Below are 18,195 nucleotides of genomic sequence, written 5' to 3' on the forward strand. Positions count from 1 at the left end.
CATGCCCCACACTGGGGACTGAGCCCACAACCCAGGCATGTGCCCTGACTGGGAATCGAAACGTGACCTCCTGGTTCATAGGTTGGCGCTCAACCACTGAGCAGTGCCAGTGAATAAGTTAATTTGTATGAGAGGTTTGGAAGGTGATAAGTGCTAAGAGGATAAATAGAACAGAGTACAGGGGATTCGGAGTGCTGTGGGGCAGCCAATGAAGTTTCAGATAGAGTGCTGAGCAGGGCAGGCCCATTGAGAAGGTGGGGTTTGAGCAAAGACTTGAATAGAGTCGGGGAGCCAGGCCTGTGGGTAAGGGAGGGAAGAGTGGCCTGGCAGAGGGGACAACCAGCCCAGAGCCTTGAGTAGCAGAGCGTGGCTGGCTTGTGTTTTCCCAGGCTCCTGTTATTGTTAAGGCCCTTTGGCTTTCATGATTCAAGTTCACCCCTTCTAGCACACTGTCCTTGCCCTCCCGGACCTTCAAGCCCTCCATGCTGGAAATGGCCACAGCCTTACGGCCTGCACCCCTGGCGATGAGTCCCTACACACTCGTATGGCTGCTTCTCTTTGGACATCCTCCCTTTGCCCTTAGATTATTCTCTGCAGTTCAGCAAACAAGGAGGTTTCATTCTAGGAGATTTTTTTTCAAAGTAGAAATTAACTTTTTCTCTGATTATAAAGTAATATAATTACTATTTTTTTTAAAAAATCAAACAATTTAGACAAATAAGTAGAAAGGGAAATGGCTTGCTCAGGCTCCTTGCCTTTCTCCTTTCCTGACCATCAAGTACTGCATAGGTTGCCAGACTCTTTTCCGTGCATATTTAAAACATAGAAACACTTTTAAAACAAAAATGAGATTACTTACTGTATAACCTGCCTTTTCCTATTTAACTACATATTATGGTCACATTTTTGTGGGCATCAGACTATATATAAAAGCACCACACCCTTTTATTTTTTAACAGAGTACTAAGTAAATGGTTAGTTTATGATAAAATATTAGTTAAAATAACTAACTGATTGGACTGTAGATCTTAGACAAGTGGCAGTTCAGTCTGCTAATGTAACCGGCGATCAGAATGTAAAATCTTTAGGAAAATGTTAAAGTGAGACGGATAGCTGAGAGAAACAAATTGGTTCTAACCTGCAGGCGTTCGAGGCTACAGCTTAGAATCAGTCTGGTTTTGCCGCCCAGCCCAGACTCTGAGATGGCTGTGCGAGGTTTGTTCCTCCTCTCGGCCTAATACCTGACCTTCCAATAACATGCTAAGCCGCTTAAATAATCGACGGGTCTGGTTTTTATTGTGTCTGAAATCTTTACGTGGGTGTTCCAGGAGCTTGTCTTTCTAAGCGGGAGGTCCTAGCCCCCAAGGTGGTTGTGCCTGATGCCCGGGTGCTACGTCAGTGCCAGGCAACTGACACAGGATGGTGTGTCGGTCACAAGTCTAATGGCAGGGGCCAGCTGGCAGTTTTAGAATCCTGGTGATACTAACTTGGACAATTTTTTAATTAATCCAAGAAACTGCAGTTGCCAGTTTAATTAGGGGTCACTGATAAAAGGGAAACATTTTGCAAATCATTTCTCAAGGGTAGGATTCCACTTGAAGTCTGGCATGGACAGTGGATGACTCCTCATCCCTTTCAATAGTAAGCTCCAATCGTACCATGGAACAATTATTATTGGTTAGATGAAAGACAAAGGAGGTCAGGATGGTTTGACCTGGGTAATATGTATCCCAGAGGCAGGCATATAAGCCAGCAGTTCCTAATCAGTAAATTCACACCGACAAGGGGAGATGGAGGAAAATAAACTGCCTAGCGTTCCCTCCCAAAAGGAGGATTCACGCACTGCTCCCTTAGAAGGCTCAGGTTGACAGAGTGGTATCTTTACCCTTTTCTCTAGCAGCCTTGATTTTAACTCTGCTATTATTGTTTTTCATATGAAAACAATGCTTTCAGCTAGATGACCTATTTTAATTAAATTAAAACAAAGAGAAAAAATGTTTTATTTAGAAACATCTGTGGCAGAAAACTAAAATCAGAGGTATAAGACATTTGTAGATGGCATAATCCAAATCCAAAATAGGACTTTGTCACCACGCTCTCATTCCCTCCTAAATTCATTAAAACCATACATTTTGATTATATGAGCTCAAAATTATAAAAAGATATAGTTACCTTTATTCTCTTTTTTAACCATTTCATTCGCAACCACTTCTTTCACTTTTTGACATAATGACTCTTTATCTACTTCAGCATTGATTTTTATCAGAATATTTTCCGGTTCTGTAAACCATTGCTCCAATAAAGGCCAGTTGTCCAAGAAACCTATAATTCTACAATATCAAAATATTATATAAACATCACATACTGATTGAAATATTCAAGTAACATTATGCATGATTTATCTCACGTCCATAATGAAAAAACACACATTGCCAATCTAGTTAAATCTGAAAGACCAACTTTAAGAACTCTGCAGGTAATGGAAGAATATTCACTTTAAAGAAGAAATTATTTAATACCAAAAAGCCATATGTTTGAGGTGTATGAAAGAGCAAAAGAAGGTTTAAAATAGAATCATTTCAGGAACCTTTTAGGGGCAGTTCAGTTCTGTAAGGATACATGGCCTGCACTCACAGGGGAAGAGCTGAGTGCGCTTTTGAGGGCAGCTGCAGCCTGAGCTGCCTACATCATCTACTCTTTTCTTACAAGATAGAAATTGAAGAGATCGTTGAGTAAGTGGAGCTGGCCGACTTACTTGCTTTACTCAAATATATTCTTGGAATGATTCTTGAAACTTTCCTGTGTTCCCTGAGAGGCAGTAGGTTTAATTAATGTCACTCAAATTACTTGTCCCTGGCTCACTATGTATTTTTAGACTCCTCAAGGTTTCATAAAATTGTTTAAATTTTCTTTTCCAATGAACAAATTGCATGCAGCCAAAATAATCGTTTCTTTTTTTAAAAAAAGCTTAACTTCATTTTAGCAAACCAGAAGTAGTTTTAGAACTACACTCTGTAGTCTGCTGCCCAGCTCTTTGAGATTTTACGGTTTTCAGCAGCATTTGCTGAATAGGGGCTGGATTAGGATTCCATATAATGAACTTGTAAGTTCCTGTAACCATAGAGGGAGGTGCTACCTGATTTAATTCTTCCCTCCCAGGTTATGGTGACTGGTGCTCTGACTATATCAGCAAGCTAGCACGCAACATCAAAGCTACTTAGCTTTGCTCTACCTGTAAAAGACTGAATGCTAAGGAGATACATCTTTTCCCTGGATCTGATGATCCCAAAGGGACTTGTTGTCAGTCTGTTGAAAGGACAAGAAGCAAGGACACTGAGTTTTATACTAACCGATGCTGAATTTGGTCTCTTAAATTCTGGTCACCACCCGTATCTGATGTTCTAGCAGCTACATACTGATCGACATCTTCCTGAGAAGTCTCCGTTGAAAATGCTTTAGCTGTGACATGAAAATTACCTAATTAGATAATTTGCAAAATGAGTCAAAGTTGCTGAGACGCTGTTAAAATGTATTAGGGTGACCTGCCCTTACTCTCTCCTGCTTGGACATGTTTTCTGAAATAGATGTTGTTAAAAGCCTTTTCCCATAGCTTGGGGCCAGCGGAGGCAAGATAAGAAGTACATCCTCTGCCTGTTGGACCTGTGCATTCTCCTCCCTTGACTCCCTTGAACAACTCATGCACCCACATCCTGACCCTCTACTGCATAGTTTTACCCTAAATAAGAGGATCTAACCCCCCGCTTGGGGCTGACACCGACACTGGTCTCAGCCCGCTGTGAGAGAATGCAATAGCATTTCTTAAACTCTCACAATGTCTCTTGGCCTGGCTCCTGTCAGCGTGGACATAACAAAATGGACTGATGCAAGAAAGTCAAATAGATATGGCCCCACCTTTGGTCCAAAATGACTGAAAATGCTTAATAAGATGTTGAAAGAGTGTAGTTTTGGGTTCAGAATTTAAATTTCCCTTGGAAATTGGAGAAAACATAAAATACAACAATAAAGAGGAGTCGTGGTTTCAATGGAAAGGGTCTCAGGATTAACTATGAAGAGATGACAATGAAAAATGATGGGTCATCGTGAATAACAGACTAGCAAATGATTAGAAAACCACCACCAGGATGTAAAAATTAAGAATGAAATAACAGGGTAGACATAAACTCAAATATGCATACAAGTTAGTTGACAGTATTATATTACTAATAAAGTAATTTATCTTTCTTTATAGACTCTATGATCTTTCCCTAGGGTAGAATAATTATAAAGGAATAGACCACAAGAGACCAAAAACAATAACAAAAACAATCTCAACAGCTCTGATTGATCCCTATTCAGAATTAATAGTATAAAGCCCAGAACACTCATAAATTTAGAATAAATAGAAAATCATGAAGCGGGGGGAAAAGCCTTGTACTAGATTTTAAAAAAATAGAATTACTCAGGCAATACAAAAGATCATTGGAGAGTGAATTAACGATGTTCAAGAAAATGAAGGACCCTCACAGGATATAGCAGTCAACTTTTTTCTATCTACATTCATGGCAGAAAAAGAGGAACTGGATTGAGAATACAGAATAATGCTCTGGTTATTTATAAAACTCAAAGATGACTGACATCAGTAATGGGTGATGGAAGGAAATTGTGGAGCTGCTGCCATGCACCATCTCAGGGTCACTTTCTTGTGTATGTCAAGGCCTTCAGCACATGGATGAGCATTGCTCTCTCCCCAACCCTACTCCTCTCTACCCCCGGTGCTCACTACCATGGCCACATCTAGGATTTTGTGGTCACCTTGAATGGCTCCATCTCTGCAATCTTAACGATTTATACTCTCATGATCTGTCCAGTACTCCCATGTCACTGATGAACTTCTTTGACAACAGTCATTCCCTAAACATCCTTTCCCACCAAATTAGCAGCATTATCCTGGCTTTGCTTTATTTTTTAGCAAACCAGAGTTGCATGTTTGAACACTTCAACTTCTCTCCCTCATCTAATAACTTTACTTTCTGTGTTTTGGCTTATACTAATATACTAATATCAATAGACATCTTTAAAAAAAAAACTCTGAAGAAGAGACCTGAAGAGCTTCTGGGTTGATGAATGCATCCACATTCTGGGAGGAGGGTGCACTCCAAGATGCACAGGGACACTTCCAGACCTTGATCTATGCACCCCTTTATCTGGCCATTCATCTACATCCTTTATAACATCCATTATAATGAACCAGTAATCATAAGTAAAGTGTTTCCCTGAGTCCTGTGATTCATTACAGCAATTTATCAAACCCAAGGAGGAGTCATGAAAGCCCCCACATCTGTAGTCAACTTAGACAGAGTATTATTAACCTGGGGATCCACTACTTGAGATTGACATCAGTAATTGGGTGAAATTTTGTGGGAATGAGTCTGCACTAACTCCAGTTAGGTAGTGCCAGAAAATAGCTAAATTTTAGGATACCCAGTATCCTAGAGAAATTTAAATTGTAAATAAGGTCATTAAAGAAGGAGAAGGAGAAGGAGGAGAAGGAGGAGGAGGAGGAGGAGGAGGAGGAGGAGGAGGAGGAGGAGGAGGAGGAGGAGGAAGAAAGGTGTCCAACTTACCCATGATGTCATTCATGCGACCCAGTGAGGAATTATCTGAAACATCTAATAATATGACAAAATCAAATACACCTGGGGAAAAAGGCACATCTTTGGCAGTTATAGGATCAACAGCCAGTGTGAATATTCGTGCTTTCTTTTCCTCCAGTTCCATGAGGTTTCTGGTGCAACCTGTGAGAGCTTGCTCCAGAAGCTCTGCTTGGTTCAGTGTCATTGGAAAACCATTGAGGATCCAGCCTTGATCCACAGGTATCTGACTAAATTGAAAATGGACAAACCATGAACATGGCGGTAGGCATAAGTACGTTAGAAATAATAATACAATGAATCTTTCCTTTATCTTTCTTTCAACTTCATAACAATCTCCTCCTGTATGAATAGTATTTATTTACTAGAGGCCCGGTGCACAAAAATTTGTGCACTCGGGGTGGGGGGTCCCTCAGCCCGGCCTGTGCCCTCTTGCAGTCTGGGACCCCTCGGGGGATGACCACCTGCTGGCTTAGCCCTGCTCCTCGGGGGATTGGGCCTAAACTGGCAATCAGACACCCCTCTGGCAGCCCGGCAGCCCTCAGGGGATGTCCACTTGCCAGCGGGGAGCAGACCTAAGCTGCAGTCGGACATCCTTAGTACTGCTGAGGAGGCAGAAGAGGCTCCCACCACCACCGCTATACTGGCAGCCATCAGCCTGGCTCGTAGCTGAGCAGAGCTCCTCCATGTGGGAGCTCACTGACCACCGGAGGGCAGCTCCTGCATTGAGCGTCTACCCCTGGTGGTTAGTGTGTGTCATAGTGACCAGTCATTACCAGTCTTTCTGCTGTTGGGGTCAGTTTGCATATTACCCTTTTACTATATAGGATAGAGGCCTGGTGCATGGGTGGGGGCTGGCTGGTTAGCCCTGAAGGGTGTCCCAGATCAGGGTAGGGGTCCCACTGGGGTGCCTGGCCAGCCTGGGTGGGGGGCTGATGGCTGTTTGTAGCTGGTCACACCCCCTTCAGGGTGGGGGTCCCCACTGGGGTGCCTGACCAGCCTGGATGAGGGGCTGATGGCTGTTTACAGGCTGGCCAAGCCAGTGATGGAGGCTCCCAGCCTCTCCTTTTTTTCTTTCTTTTTTAATTCTGGGATTTATTTACCTTCTATAATTGAAACGTTGTTGCCACTCCAGCTCTGAGGCCAGGGCCTGCTGAAAGCAGGTATCTGGGGTTTGTTTAGCTTCTATAATTGCAACTTTGTTGCTTAGAGTGGAGCTCAGAGCCCAGCCACAGCAGGGAGGAAGCTTGGCTTCCTCCATCACTGGAGCAAGCAAGCCTCCTGCTTGCTTCAGCTGTGTGGCTGCCAGCCGCCATCTTGGTTGAGTTAATTTGCATATCCTGCTGATTAGCCAATGGGAAGTGTAGTGGAGGTATGGTCAATTACCATGTTTGTCTATTATTAGATTAGATAGTAAATTTGGGTTAACTAATCATTCACTTGCTTAAAATCCTTCTGTGGGTACCTGCTGCCCTCCAAATCTATTCTAGAGGCCATGACATGGTATTTAAAACTGCCTGGACACAACCTCCTTACCTATCTTCTCTCTCACAATTTTGTACTATTTACTTCAAACAAAGTGATCTCCTCACTGTTGTGTGAGTATGAATTAGTTTGCACTTTCTAGATTGTGTTCCCAGGCAGTTTCTCCACTGAAACTATTTCCTCATCTATACAAAGTGGGATAGCATACCTAACAGGGTGGTTGTGAGAATGAACTGAAATGATACATTTTAAGACCCCAGTATATAATGGATACTCACAATGCCAACCTGGGAAGTTCTTCCTACCCCACCCAAGCCAGCATGGAGTCATGACCGCCTGATCTGAACTCATCTTTCATTCACCTCACCACACAACTGGTAATTATATTTCTACTTAGAAAACTTCAAGTGAGTCTCATTTATCTCAATTAAATTATAAGTTGGGTACAGACCCTCAGTGTAGTATCTTCTATAGAGAATGGGTGATCTAAGAATTATTTTAGTTCTTTAAATTGGGAAACAGTGTGAAAAGGGTATAAACTTTAACTTTGTTCTTCTAAACCTCTAAATTGTGCACAATTGAGATTTTGGTGTTTGGATTAAAAGTTATGATCTTGTTTCTTTTTCTGTTAGGACTATAAAAAGCAGGAAAATACCTCATTTTTGCTTTTATAACTTGTCCAGAGTTTGGTAAAGCACCACATAGAATTGGCTTGCTGGCCTACAGTCTCAGGAGCTACTTCAGAGGGAGGAGGTGGTCAGGGTCACACTTGTTCAGCTGTCGTGTGATGACATCAGGTGACATAGGGTGAGAAGACCTGGGCATTGGCTCTGGCCACCCTACTAACCAGACACGTGACCGAACTGCCTCATGGAACTGCCACGTGCCTTACTTTCCTCATGGAAAATGGATGAGTTTGGACCAGATGAAAGAATTTAAAAGTGACAGCAGTCCTCTGAAGGCGTCTCAGGAGCAGTGGGGATGGTGGTGGGAGGGCAGTGAAGAGGGTAATGTGCAGACACGCGAACGCCACTGAAGCCAAAGCTAAGATCTGCTTTATATAGGTTGTCCCAAAATTCATGCAAGAAATAATTTTGAGAGAAAAAACAGATTTATAATTAAAAATTGTGAATGTTTTATTAACTCATAAAGTATACAGTATAGGGTTATGTATGGAATAGCACATTGGGTAAATGTCCCCCACGGTTTTGCTGGCGCATATGCAAAGCCGTGGTCTTCATTGTCCCTGCTCCTGGGCCATAACTGATACTTGGGAATGCTTATCAAATTGAAGGGATTGAAATCAAAGGGCAACAGATATTAGAATCTGATTCAATAAACCAAGTAAAATTAGGCTTTTATTTTGTTGTTGTTGTAAATGCTCACGCAAAATTCAAATCTTGCGTGAATTTTGGGACACCCTATAGCTGCTTTTTTTTTTTTCATACACAATGTTTTAAACAAGGAGTCCCATAGGTTAAACATAGTTTGCACCAGTTCTGAGAAATGTTACAACTAGTCAAATGAGATCCCTTCCAGCTCTGACGGGGAGCATCCCTGTGACCCACTTTCTTCAGTACTGCATTCCAGGAACAATCATTCCAAGATACATCACAATGGAGAAGCAACGCAAACCTTTAATAAGGTCTTAAGAAAACACTAAAGGCAGAGTCCATTCCAGATGCAGAGCACAACTTCCCTAAAACCTCCTTCCCTCCCTCTCTCACAGATCTCATGTTTCTTACACAGCACAGCTACCCCATTCTATTTCCTCACCCACACCAGATCTCTTTCATGGTAGTTTTTTTATTCTTTTTTTCCCCCCCATCCTTCCAAACCTCATCTCTTTATTATATGTACCAACTGAGCTTTTATGGCTTCTTTTAATTTGCCCCTTTACTGTATTACAAAGAAGGCCTATGGAGAATTCTCCTTTTTTAGAAAAGAGGAAGATTACAGAATTACACCCTATTTTGGCTTTTCTTCATCCCCTATCACATGTCACCTCTGTGTTCTGCACATAATTAATTCTTGCCTGTGCACCTCTACATTCTCACCACCTTCTTACACATCACTGCTCAACCTTTGGGTCCCTAAGTTCACACCCTCCTCCTGAAACACAAAAAGAGGAAGCATATCGGCCTGTGAAGAGTCTCTCCCGTCCATAATCCGTCGTCCATTGGCTTTTCTAAGTAGTACCTGATTTCTCTTTAACTGTCTCACATGTTATAGAAACTGACCTGAATTAGCATCGGGGTGAACAAAATACAGTTGGTAAAGCAGAAAGTGAAATACAGGCAAGTAAATAACAAAATATATCTTGATCTTGCTGTGTGTTTTCTTACATAGAGTAGTAGTAGCATTCATTAGATATTAAATATAAAATTTTTCTATATTATTTTTATAATCTCTATATGGTAGAGAATATATTAAATAGATACACAAATAATACTTACTTAATAGCATTTACCATGATGTTAACTAGCAATGTGTCAGAAACGCTCTTTCCTTTCTTCAGCAATTTTTCGGATTTTGCACCAAGCTGAGCACGCACCGTGAACTATAAAAATAAACAATGGATGGTAGAGTACAGCTAGTTTAAAAAATAAGATTCTAAATATTTGGAGAAAAAAACATGAAATGGTCATTTTCTCTGATGAAGATTCCAATCATTTGTGACAATTCCGGGGTCAGCCAAGCATTTAAGGAAAATGTGTATGCGGATTTTGAGGTTCTTCCCTTGTAGCTCCCTCCCTTCCAAGATCTTCTTTAATTTTCAGCATCCCAAACTTCATCCTCTAATAATTCAAATCAGAAAGATGGAGGCTTTCTGCTAGAGTTCTAGCAGCTCGTGCCATGTAACTGATATGCCTCTGGTATGACCTGCAGAAGCGTGGCTCCTGACCAGTGATGCTTTCTTCATTCAATGGTCACATTCAATACGTTTCCTGCCTGGTGTGTGGTCGCTGCTTTGCTTTATCCACCTGTTGTTGGCCCTCAAATAATAAGCTTTTCTATTTTGGCCAGCTTTAGAATGTCATCTGTAGAAGGGCTAGTCCAACAAAGCTACTCTATTATATCAACTTCCCTCATGCTGCTTCGTGACTCAGCCACCAGACTGAGCACTTTATAGGTTAAATGATACTACATCTCTACTCAATACCCAGCAAAGACTCCCCCTTTTACTCCATATGTCCTATCATTGCCTGAAAGGCCCTGATGGCCTGGCTCTTCTCTCTCCCTGTGTATCTGTCTGGTCTCATCCCCTACTCCTCTCCCATGGTACCAAGCACCTTTCTGCCTCATGGTTGTCATCCAGCTCTTCTCTCTGCCTGAAGTGTGTCCTCGGGTCCACTTGGATGACTCTCTCAATCTTCCTTCAATCTGCTTAACCTTCACCTTCTCAAGGAGGACTACCCCATTGTGAAACAGCAACTTCCCCTTGTTCCACCGTCTAGGTCCCTGATCCCCCTTACTCTACTCTACTCTACTCTACTCCTCCCTATTCTACTTTTTCTCTTCTCCTGGCATCATCACCATCTAATAGACCATACAATTCATTTATTTATGTGTTTGTGGTTTATTTTCTGTCTTCCTCTATTAAAATGCAAACTTCATTAGGTCCATAAACTCTTTTTTTTTGTTCAGTGATATATCCCAAATCATTACAACAGTGTATGAAACAAAGTATAACCTTTGACTTGAACTGAAATACGGACTCTGGGGGACCTATAACTCAATAAATGTAAATATAAAAACACACTTTAGCCTTTCTGATAATTTATATTTCAAATACACAGAGTAAAAGTTATAAGGCCCCCTTTATCATTTTCTCTATTGGTCATTATGTTTACAGTTTGGTATATATCCTTCCAAAACTTTTTCTCTCTTTGAAATCTAAAACACTATGAAATTATTTTCCATGATGAAATGCATAAAAAAAGTAAATGAAATTATACTTGATTAATCTGGCCATTCTATTTGAGCACATACAGTGAACTGTGAAAATAAACAAAAAATGTTTCCCTATACAGGAAAGCAATACTATATACAGAAATATTAGTTTCCACTAAAACAATAGTGAGTGGATTGTTGTAAACATTTTTTCAGAGGTTAATAAAATATTCTGTAGAGTCACAAATAAGGCAAAGAGTTAATTCTGGGAAAATGCTTTAGAGGTAAAGAGAGTCTGAAAGAAAATAAAAGTCATAAATTGAGTGGTAAAGAAAAACACATAAATATAAATTTGGCATAAGTCTAAAATAAAAGAATGTGTTTACTTTCTTCCTTGGCAAAACTGAGCATAAATTTCCACTGCTTTAAAGATAAATAATATAAAAAACATCAAGTAAACTCAGATTTAGCCTAGATTTTACTCTCAGATTTACTTTAACCCAAAGAGGAACACATTGCTCTTTCATTCCACATGACGATACTCCTAAGAGCAAGAGATCATGATACATTCCAATATACCAGCAACCAAAATTAGATTACAATACTTACTTTAGAAACGCTGTCACTCAACTCGATTTCTTCAGCTTTTGGTGTTTTATTGGTTTCAGAACCTATCAACAGGAAACGGTGGTAAGAACAAACTCCAGTATTTACAACTAACAACCATGTTAGCAGCTGACCATCTCTGGTTTTGGATTGATGGGTCATTGGATCCACTTATGCCTAATACTCAGAGGAAGGAAGTAGTAGAAATACCACAGTATGGCTGTTACCCTCATTCCACATTAAGATCCTAGCCACTGTGTGGCTTGGTGTTTTCTACCTCCTTCCCTCACTGTGGCGCACTCACAACAATATCCTTAGAAATACATTCATATTGGGGTTTTCTTTTCAGAAAACAAGCCACGCTTCTCAAGAAAATGTTAATATTTTTATTTTCCTGGATTATCTAGTTATAAGTAACAAGTCTAAAAGTAGAAAATGTTAGAAGACAGAGGGGTTTTGGTTAAATTCTATGAAAAAAATACAAAGTTTTCAGAGTCCATTTATAATCACTGTACTTTTGTAATAAAATAGATTATACAGTATTTAGATTAAAAATTAATAAAAATATCTGGAAGAAACAAATACCCCAAATAAGGGACAGATTATCTCCTTTTAAATGATGGAAAACTCGGCTGCTCTAGGGAGTTGCATGTTCATAGGGAATCTAGGCATTGTCCAGTGCTGATGGCGATTGTGATGATAGCACAGGAGGATCTGAACATTATTCTAGAACTAGAGGCCCGGTGCATAAAATTGTGCATTGGAGGGGGTCCCTCAGCCAGGTCTGCACCCTTTTGCAATCCGGGACTGCTGGCTCCTAACCGCTCACCTGCCTGCTGGCCTGATCGCCCCCTAACTGCTCCCCTGTGGCCTGATTGCCCCCTAACTGCTCCCCTACCAACCTGATCACCCCTAACTGCTCCCCACTGCTGGCCTAATCTCCCCTAACTGCCCTCCCCTGCCAGCCTGATCGCCCCTAACTTCTCTCCCCTGCTGGCCTGATTGCCCCAAACTGCCTCTGCCTTGGCCCCTGCCACCATGGCTTTGTCCAGAAGGACGTCCGGAAGATGTCTTGTCTAATTAGCATATTACCCTTTTATTAATATAGATATGAAGAAATTGTTGAATATGGAAAAGCCGTCATTAGCACACATAGAGAGTATATTTAAGACTTAAAATTGCTTTCTACCAGTGGTTCTACAAAGGATCTAAAGAACTGGAGCTAATTTCTCATTAGGTTTGGGAAGCTTGGTTCTATTTGCTTGCCCATGGTTAGGAATACACTGAGCATTATCTAAGGTACTACTGTTCAGGTGGCTTGAAGAGTCCAGACCCTGCAGCCTCCCTCAACACTGTGAACAAAGCAGTAGTATGCGGAGAGGGCCCCAGTAATACTCACTCACCCAGACCTGCATAGGTGAAACAAACAATGAAAAGCCAGGAAGAAAGGAGGATAATATATTCTGGTGGTCTTGATAACACAGCCAAACTGAGCAACTACTTGAAGAAGTGTGAAAAAATATTCGTGTTATTTTTGTCTCTTATCCCTAGTTGTAGACAAAGGTTAGGAATCTCTGTGTTTATCTTGTTCTGTCTGTCAAATGACCATGGAGACAATTATGCGAGACTCTCCTGCAAGCACATCTGTGCTCACATACATGTGTTCTTACTGTTTGTCTGTCCCTCTAAATTAAATGATGGATGATATATATATATATATATTATTGATTTCAGAGAGGAAAGGAGAGGGAGAGAGATAAAAACACCATCAATGAGAGAGAATAATGGATCGGCCGCTTCCTGCACATCCCCTAGTGGGGATTGAGCCTACAACCCAGGCATGTGCTTTTGACCAGAATTGAACCTGGGACCTTTCAGTTCACAGGCCAAAGCTCTATCCACTGAGCCAAACCAGCTAGGGCTGGATGATGTGTTTTAATGTCTTACTTACTAAGTATAGTTTTATCTTCTCCTTCTGGTAAGGCTTCCTCTGAAAGTAGATCAAGTGAAAATTTACTTTGAAGATCCTTTGGGGAGAAAACACACACACGGACAGGTTTTAATGTTGTCGTTTAATAGCATTATAAATTTCATTTCTATAAGTAAGGTTTGAAAAAACAAGCAAACACTATTTGTAACATTAAAACATAAGTGATATTTAGAGGGACTGAATAACTTCCAGAAAGAAACAAAGTTTGGTGATAATTGTACTTATGGAAATACACAGTAACCTGTGGTGGAAACTGTCTTTCAATTGGCCTTCAATTACTATGTAAAATACAGCAACTGCCATTTTGAAAACACAATGGGAGATGCGAAGAGGTAGAGTTTATGGAAACCACCTGAGAAAGAACAATCCTAGAGACGTCAGTCATAGCTAACCATAAGGGAAATAAAGTGAAGATGTGTGTTATCTGGCACCCAAAAGGTTGGAGTATGAAGAGTACCACAACATGGAAGACACAGCATCCCACAGTGAAGAAAACTTAGTTATTTTCAGAATCCACAGTTAAAGGATACTTATTTTATAGCTCGTGCCAATGCTCTGGATTAGATTCTCTGCTAATTCATTCCATTGCAGACACAGCATGAGGTAGGGGAAAGAGTTTTGGGTTTAGAACCTGGGATCCTGATCACAGTCTCCAGCCGTGGGCAAACTACGGCCCGCGGGCCGGATCCGGCCCGCTTGAAATGAATAAAACTAAAAAAAAAAAAAAAAGGCCGTACCCTTTTATGTAATGATGTTTACTTTGAATTTATATTAGTTCACACAAACACTCCATCCATGCTTTTGTTCCGGCCCTCCGGTCCAGTTTAAGAACCCATTGTGGCCCTCGAGTCAAAAAGTTTGCCCACCCCTGGCTAGACCAGTGATGGCGAACCTATGACATGCGTGTCAGAGGCGACACGCGAACTCATTTTTTTGGTTGATTTTTCTTTGTTAAATGGCATTTAAACATATAAAATAAATATCAAAAATATAAATCTTTGTTTTACTATGGTTGCAAATATCAAAAAATTTCTATATGTGACACGGCACCAGAGTTAAGTTAGGGTTTTTCAAAATGCTGACACACTGAGTGCAAAAGGTTTGCCAACACTGTGCTAGACATTACCAAGCCCCTTATCCCAATCAAACCAATTCATGCTTAGGGCTTCTACTGTCTCCCACGGTGGGGCCACATTCTCCTATTTCCTGCACTAGAACCTTCATGCAATAATGTAGCAAGATGCAACGCTGATGAGAATGTGATGCTGGTAAACCTCCCTTCAACCCCCCACCTCCACAAATTGAGGTCTATGAGCTTAGATCAGAGATTGGCCAACAATGAGCATGGACCAAATTTAAGGAACTGACTATTTTTATATGGTCCGTGGGCACTTAAAACTCCATAAGACACCATTGTGAGCCTGGAGACTAAGCCGGGTGCCACCCTCCACCCCCTGTCCCTGCTCAGCTCTAGCACTGGCCTCGACCATTGCCCAGGGCTGGCTTTGGCTCCAACTACATGATGGGGACTCTGCTGCAAGGCTCTCAGGAGTTGAATTTCACTCTGGGCGCTGGTGACTTGCTGAACTCCATACAGCACTCTTATCCTCTCCCCTCCAGCCCTTAAAATCCAGGCCCTCCACCCCCTCACCATCAGTGGCTCTTTCCTGAGGAGAATGCCTCTAGCGGAAGGTGACTGGACACAAAGTCAGACCATCACCTTGGATGGACCACCCAGGGAAACTGGTGGTGGGGGGTGGATTTTCTCTTGTGGTATGTAAGTACCCCATAATATCCTTGATTTTGCCTCTTGACCCACAAAATATAAACTATTTACTTTTGGGGCCTTTACAGAAAAAGCCATCAATCTCTGGTCTAGAAGATCTTTTAGATTCCATCTAGCTTCAAATCTCATATATAAGATGCAAGAAAGATAACTAAAATCATACTTGCCTGGCTTTCGCTACTATGCAGATCCAATAGAGCCTTTTCTTCGGTTTCATGATGAATTAGAAGGGTCTCACTGACGGTTTCGTTGTCATGATATGCTTTGATAGCTTCTTGGAGAAGAGTGTCGATAGAAAGTACCTGAATAGGAAAGTCTAAAGTACAAAAGGCAGTTTCACTGACAGCTTCTCATGTAGAACACTGACATCATTGTCCTGTGCTGGGCTGGGTTCGCTTTCTCACACTGTCTTAAGGGCCCCCTAGAACTGCGGTCTGGGTCAAGCTGCTCTTTTAAATTATTTTGTTAGAATTCACAGAACATACAGCACCCATTTTGCCCATTCTACAGACACACTTCAGTGCCATTTAAGTTATTCACAATGTTGTCCAACCATCACCACTATCTTGTTCCAGAAAAATTTTATCATCCCAAAAGGAACCCCTGTACCCATTAAGCAGTCACTTCCTCACCCTATCCCTGTCCCTGGCAACAACTAATTTGTTTTCTGTCTCTATGGATATTTCTATTCTGAATATTTCATATCAGCGGAATCATACAATATGTGGCCTTTTGTGTCTGACTTCTTTTACCCAGTATCATGTTTTCAAGGTTCATTCATGTTGTAGCATGCATCAGTACTTCACTCCTTCTTATGGATGAATAATATTGCATTGTATGGGTACATCATATTTGTTATCCATTCATTGGTTGAAGGACATTTGGATTAGTTCCAACTTTTGGTTATTATTAATGGTACTGCTATGAATATTCCTATACAATGTTGTTTCTTCTTTTTTGAACACCTGTGTTTAATCTTTTTGGCATATAACTAGTAGTGGAATTTCTGGGGTCATGTGGTAATTCTGTGTTTAACTTATTTGAGAAACCACTAAACTGCTTTCCATAATGGCTGTACCACTTTACATTCCCACCAGTAATGTGTCCCAATATCCCTACTTGTCTTTTTCCCATTAAAAAAAAATTACACCTGCCCAGCCAGTGTGGTTCAGCAGTTGAGCACTGACCCAGGAACCAAGAGGTCACCAGTTAGATTCCTGGTCAGGACACATGACTGGGTTGTGGGCTTGATCCCCAGTGGGGGCGCATGCAGGAGGCAGTTGATCGATGATGTTCCTCTCTCATTGATGTTTCTATCTCTCTATCCCTCTCCCTTCCTCTTTCTCTAAAAATTGATAAAAATATATTTTAAAAAATAAACCTATTCTAGTGATGTGAGGTGGTATCTCACTGTGATTTTGTCTAGTTGCTTTTTAAGGAGGGCTCTTTGACATCTCAATAATGACCTACCCTTCTTTGTCTTAGATTGATGCAGGATGGCCTGGCCTCAGTGCAAATTTTGAGCTTTCCCATGAAAAAGGGAAAAATAAAATGAATTAAACAGATGAAAATCTGTGATTTTGCCTCTAACTGAAAGAACTTCTACAGAGAAAGACTAGGGCTCATCAAAGACAGAGTGAAAATTCAACAAATATAAAGAATGAAAATATTTACATTTTTTTATATTATATAATTTTCAGTGGATTTCTCTTGCACTTGTGACAAATTATTAATATCCTACTCCATCTATTGGTAAAGTAAGTAAAATTTATGAGGAAAGTTTAAGACTTGTTATTTCCAGTTACACTATGCATCATGATAATATAGCATATCCATATAACCAGGTTTGCCTGGGACAGTCACAGTTTATGACTCTATATCAGTAAGTGTCTGACTTAGAAACAAATTATTTGATCATTCTATTATAAAATTCTTGATGACAGATTTTCCTAATATATCAGCAGACCCTCATGTATATTTTCTACAGACATAGCCATTTGCAGTTACAGTCAATGTTAAGATAATTTGATAAATACAAATATAAAAAGAAAGAAATTCTACCTTTTTCTAGAGCCTTTAGAGCAGTTGTTTTTCCACTAAATGTCTTCCCTAATATGCACCCTTTAATAGCACATGAAGGCAATTCACATTCTATTGATTCATCTTCAGGGGGAAGAGATTTTTCAGTTAGTCTGTAGACCACATGGCCCAATATGCAATTGTTGGAGGGTGGCACATTTTCAATCATTTCTTCTGGTAAGGCCCACTCTCCAACCATGTTCTGTGAAAGTAGCAATGAGACAAACAAAACATAATATTCTTAAAAGTGGAATTTAGGCATTTAAGGATATTGAAAGCAAATACAAATTATAACAAACAAAAGCTAATCAATAGGTCAAATTATTATCTATAATAATAAAAGTGTAATATGCTAATTAGACTGGATGGCTGAACAGCAGAAGGATTGTCCAGACAACCTTCCAGATGACCTTCCAGATGAAGCCGGGGCTGTGAGGGCTGAGCCCCTTGCATGAATTTAGAACATCGGAACTCTAGTATTACATGAATGGCTAATAATGTGAATATTTTCATACTAGAGAGCAAAAAATGAGCTCACCACATAAAAATTAAGAAAACACACACTAACCCAACTCTAAAATCCATAATAGTTTATAAAAGGAGGCATATTGAGTTAACTGAGGCAAATTAAAGTCCAGCTTGAGCATTAAGATACTTAAATTAAAACTATAATAAGTAAGCAGATAAAAAACAGTAATAGTTTT

At 40.5% G+C, this 18,195-nt stretch overlaps 1 protein-coding gene across 1 annotated transcript in view; it reads right to left on the minus strand.

The window, feature by feature from the left end:
- SPEF2 (sperm flagellar 2) overlaps positions 1-18,195 on the minus strand; it is a 137,855-nt gene that overhangs the window by 64,004 nt on the left and 55,656 nt on the right. Inside the window, exons 14-21 of the mRNA XM_059695098.1 lie at positions 17,474-17,693; positions 15,580-15,728; positions 13,588-13,663; positions 11,640-11,701; positions 9,593-9,696; positions 5,625-5,881; positions 3,351-3,459; positions 2,173-2,330 (exon numbers count right to left, since the gene is read on the minus strand). Of these exons, the coding sequence (XP_059551081.1) occupies positions 2,173-2,330; positions 3,351-3,459; positions 5,625-5,881; positions 9,593-9,696; positions 11,640-11,701; positions 13,588-13,663; positions 15,580-15,728; positions 17,474-17,693 (1,135 nt within the window). The remainder of the gene's footprint in view (positions 1-2,172; positions 2,331-3,350; positions 3,460-5,624; positions 5,882-9,592; positions 9,697-11,639; positions 11,702-13,587; positions 13,664-15,579; positions 15,729-17,473; positions 17,694-18,195) is intronic.

Source organism: Myotis daubentonii, chromosome 4, assembly GCF_963259705.1.
Source record: "Myotis daubentonii chromosome 4, mMyoDau2.1, whole genome shotgun sequence".
Taxonomy (NCBI): Eukaryota; Metazoa; Chordata; class Mammalia; order Chiroptera; family Vespertilionidae; genus Myotis; species Myotis daubentonii.